We start from the raw sequence: 4,100 nt of genomic DNA on the forward strand, positions 1-4,100 counted from the left end.
CAAATTATAAGATATTTTTGCTTTTTCTAAACATAGTGTGTGTATATAAATGCATAGCAAGCTATGTATGTAGAGCGGAGGAAGTAGTTTTTACAGGCCTCTCCATTCCATGAACTAACCATTCTATTTTTCTTATATAAGCTCGATTATAGTGGATCATTAGCCCTTCCGCTAAAAGAAGATTATCAGCTCAGGTTCACATTTACCTGGTACATACAACCCGAATCAGATATAATATATAAGTCTGAGTTATTTTTGAAGTAATAAAAAAGTTATTGGATTACAAACGCACATTATTATTTGATCGAATTCCAAATACAATAGTAGAGGATATGCTTGAATATACACACTGCAGTCGAATACTGAAGAAAGGCTAGCTTTTTAACTTTTTTTCTCAACTACTCCAAAAAGTTCTCACGCTAATTTGTTTACAAGCATTAGCAGCTTAAGATTGTCCTTAGCTCGTACACGTGTAAGATCAACAGGCCTACTAACTCCAAAGTGAGGGCATGTCCTGATTAACAACAGTCCCTGTAGGCCCTCGCTGAGTAATCTGAGCCACGAACGTCGTCACTCCCTTAAAGCTTCCTGTCCATACTCCATAAGTCCATAGAGCGTTGCTTTCCTGAGACAGGGGTTTGGTAAGCCCAATAGTCTCAGAGGTAAGAGAGGTAGGGGACGGATCGAGGGCAACTGATGCTGGGCTTGTCACCTCACCTGTCGTCTCCGCCTTCACTGCGCATATATACCGCCTGCTGCCCCTCCCCAAGCCGTGCTCTCTGCATCATCCAACCAGAACCCGGGAGCCGTGACAGGCTGACAGTTTAGGCGAACCAAGAACACGCAGGGACAGACAGGGAGAGGCATGGGGCGAGGGAGAGCGCCGTGCTGCGCCAAGGTGGGGCTCAACAGGGGCTCCTGGACGCCGCAGGAGGACATGCGTCTCATCGCCTACATCCAGAAGCACGGCCACACCAACTGGCGCGCGCTGCCCAAGCAAGCAGGTAGTAGGCTAGTTGGGCATGGCAAATGTGCATGGCGAGTTGCTGCTGGAAGCAGAGGAGGGATGTGCAGTCACTTTTGGGGCGTTTGCTGATCCTGTTCATGTCCATGCCTTTTTTTGTCTGGATGGATAGGTTTGCTGCGGTGTGGGAAGAGCTGCAGGCTGCGGTGGATCAACTACCTGCGGCCGGACCTCAAGCGCGGCAACTTCACCGCGGAGGAGGAGGAGACCATCATAAGGCTGCACGGCTTGCTCGGGAACAAGTAAGCGTTACTTAAGCCGTCGATCGTTGCGAAAGCGAATTTCGACTCGATCCTTGCTGTTGATATCTGGCCATCTGAGGTTCTTGCGTAGTGGTATAAGAGACTGATGTTTCGAACAAATTTGATCTTTTTCAGATGGTCTAAGATCGCTGCCTGCCTGCCGGGGAGGACGGACAACGAGATCAAGAACGTGTGGAACACGCACCTGAAGAAGAAGGTGGCGCCGCGGGAGAAGCAGAAGGCTGGCGCGGCGGACAAGAACGACGGCGCGGCGAGCGGCGACGCCGGCACGCTCGCAACTGCCGCCTCGTCCTCGGCGTCCTCCTCGACGACGACCCACAACAGTTCCGGGGGCAGCGACAACTCCGGCGACCAGTGCGGCACGAGCAGGGAGCCCGACGACGCGATCGACGTATCCCTCCTCGGACTAGAAGACATTGATGTCTCGGACATGCTGGTGGACGCGCCCCCGGCGGCGCAGTCATGCCAGGCGCCAATGCTGTCGCCGTGCTCGTGGTCCTCCCTGACGACGTGCGTCGGCGGCGTGGAGGAGCTGATCGAGATCGAGCCGGAGATCTGGAGCCTCATCGACGGCGAGAGCGCTGGCGCGCCGGACGCCTCGGGCGTGGATGCAACAGCGCCATGTACGGGCACGACCGCCGTCAGCAGCACCAGCGAAGCAGAGGAAGCGGCGAACGATTGGTGGTTGGAGAATTTGGAGAAGGAGCTGGGCCTGTGGGGCCCAGCGGAGGATACTCAGGCCCACCCTGACCTACTGGACCACATAGCAAGCTTCAGCCCACTCGGCGCCTTGGAGTTGGAGAGGGACCCAGTCTCCACCTACTTCCAGACCGCGCCCGCCGTTGCGGAACCTGAACTCCTGGTGGTGGACGAACCATCTGCCGTTCTGCTATGAGCCTATGACCATGAGCAACAGGACAGAACGGTCTGATCGGACGGACGGGGTTAATTCTTATATTACCTTCAGTCAGCAATGGGCTACTAAGCAAGAGGATAGAGCAACGAACATCTCGGTTCTTGGAGATGTTTCGTGCATCAAATTCAAGTAGTTTGTTTGATGCAGTGGCAAGTTCATATGTCTAGATCAATAAGAACGCACATACAGAACCGTCCAAAGAAAGAAGGCCATGTAGAGTGAAAACACTAGCACTCTTCTTAACACGCAGATATAGCTAGCTGCTAGGGTTTGATGATTGGTATGGAAAACTGCACTGCAGTAGTCCAGTCATGGAGGCGACGATCGAGGAAGTGTCGTCCGCCGTCGTGTTGCTTGGTTTGTGGCTTTGTGCAGTGTGCATATATAGAACATGACGTCATCGCGATGTAAGCGCTTGGTCATCCCAGAGTCCTACTACCACTACCGACCATATATGATGTACTTTGTGAATCATTACCGGGCTCTGATTATGCTTTGGAACCCTTTTGCTTTTGATAATGCGATGTAACCTTTTTTTTTTCTTCTCCTCGCTTTTCATTTGCCATTCTTTCTTTCATCTCCTTTTCGTTCTTTGTTTGTTTTCTTCTTTACGTAAATTTGCCTGTCTTCTTTTGCAGTGTTACGTCTAGCTAGAACCGTAAAAAGAATCCACATGTTACTCGATGATAGTGAAGTGCCCAAGTAAGTTACCTAATCAAGAACAGGAAGAATATGGTTTCGTATATTTTCATCAGACTAATTGAAAATTAAGAGGTGTGCTAAGCTCCACTCCAGTCAGTGATGACTGATGAGCTAGTGTTCACTGTCACTCAGATGTTACATGATGCCTGCACAAGACACGACATGATATATACTACATCAACCACGGTAGAAAAATTAGTAAGTTCGAGCTAACCCTTAACCTGATCCCAGCCAGCCTGACATTTTGTTCTGTTGGGTCGGCCACAGAGCTGACAGGGTTCTTCAGGAAATCACGAGCTCAGGTGTTTGGACAGGCTTTTGTGGGCCTAATATTAGGGAAGTCCAGAAGGGCGTTCTGGGCCTTATTTGCAGAATTTGCTGAGCCGAACGACCTCTAAATGGATTACTCCCCCGGATCCTGACTTGCCTATAAAAACGATAATGATACAATTAAGATGTCCGAATGGACAGACACCTCCCTCCACTCACTCACGCACGCGCCAGTCGCCCAGCGACTCTATCCGCACGCTCCGATGCTCGCCGCGCCATTTCCTCCCTGCATCGCCGTGCCCATCCGCCCACCCTACTCCACCTTGCCGCCGCCGGTCCCTCGCCGTGCCGCGTCCCCGCAGCTCGCACGCCCATCCCATGTGGCCTCCTCCGTGCTGCCTCCCTGCGCTACCTCCTCCACACCGAATTCCCCACTGGGCCCAGTCTGCCTCGCCCACCTCCACCGTGCTGCCTCCTCGCCGCGACCGCCTCCATCGAGCCGACGAGCCTCCACGACAGATGCTCCAGCAAGCAGGCGAGGGGGTGAGATTCGTGTGACACCGCGCCCGCCGACGAGTTGCCTGTGCCGCTGCCGCACAGCGAGGTCCATGATCCACTGTCGACCTCTGCGCCGGTGTGCCTCCATTCGTCCAAGCAAAGCCCATGTTGCAAGAGTATGTTTCAAGTGTTTTAGATGTTTCATCTGGATGTTGCAAGTATTTCATCTTGATATTGCAAAAGTATATCGGAATGTTGCATATGTTTTAAGTGTATGTTCCAAATGTTTCATCTCGGTTTCCAGACGTATGTTTGCAAGTGTTTTATCTGGATGCATATGTTTTTCGCACATATGAAGTGTTGTTAGGTGTTTTTTGTAAGTGTTTCATATGCATGTTTCAGTTGTTTCGTACGTATGTTGCAAGTG

At 51.5% G+C, this 4,100-nt stretch overlaps 1 protein-coding gene across 1 annotated transcript; it reads left to right on the top strand.

Annotated features, from left to right (window-relative positions):
• The first annotated feature begins 686 nt into the window (after positions 1 to 686).
• LOC136473693 (myb-related protein Zm1-like) lies at positions 687 to 2,712 on the top strand. Its single transcript, XM_066471338.1, has 3 exons — positions 687 to 1,004; positions 1,137 to 1,266; positions 1,402 to 2,712. The coding sequence occupies exons 1-3, from the start codon at positions 866 to 868 to the stop codon at positions 2,180 to 2,182; spliced, it is 1,050 nt and encodes a 349-aa protein (XP_066327435.1). The 5' UTR covers positions 687 to 865; the 3' UTR covers positions 2,183 to 2,712.
• The last annotated feature ends 1,388 nt before the right edge of the window (positions 2,713 to 4,100 follow it).

The sequence above is a fragment of the Miscanthus floridulus genome, chromosome 8 (assembly GCF_019320115.1).
Source record: "Miscanthus floridulus cultivar M001 chromosome 8, ASM1932011v1, whole genome shotgun sequence".
NCBI lineage: Eukaryota > Viridiplantae > Streptophyta > Magnoliopsida > Poales > Poaceae > Miscanthus > Miscanthus floridulus.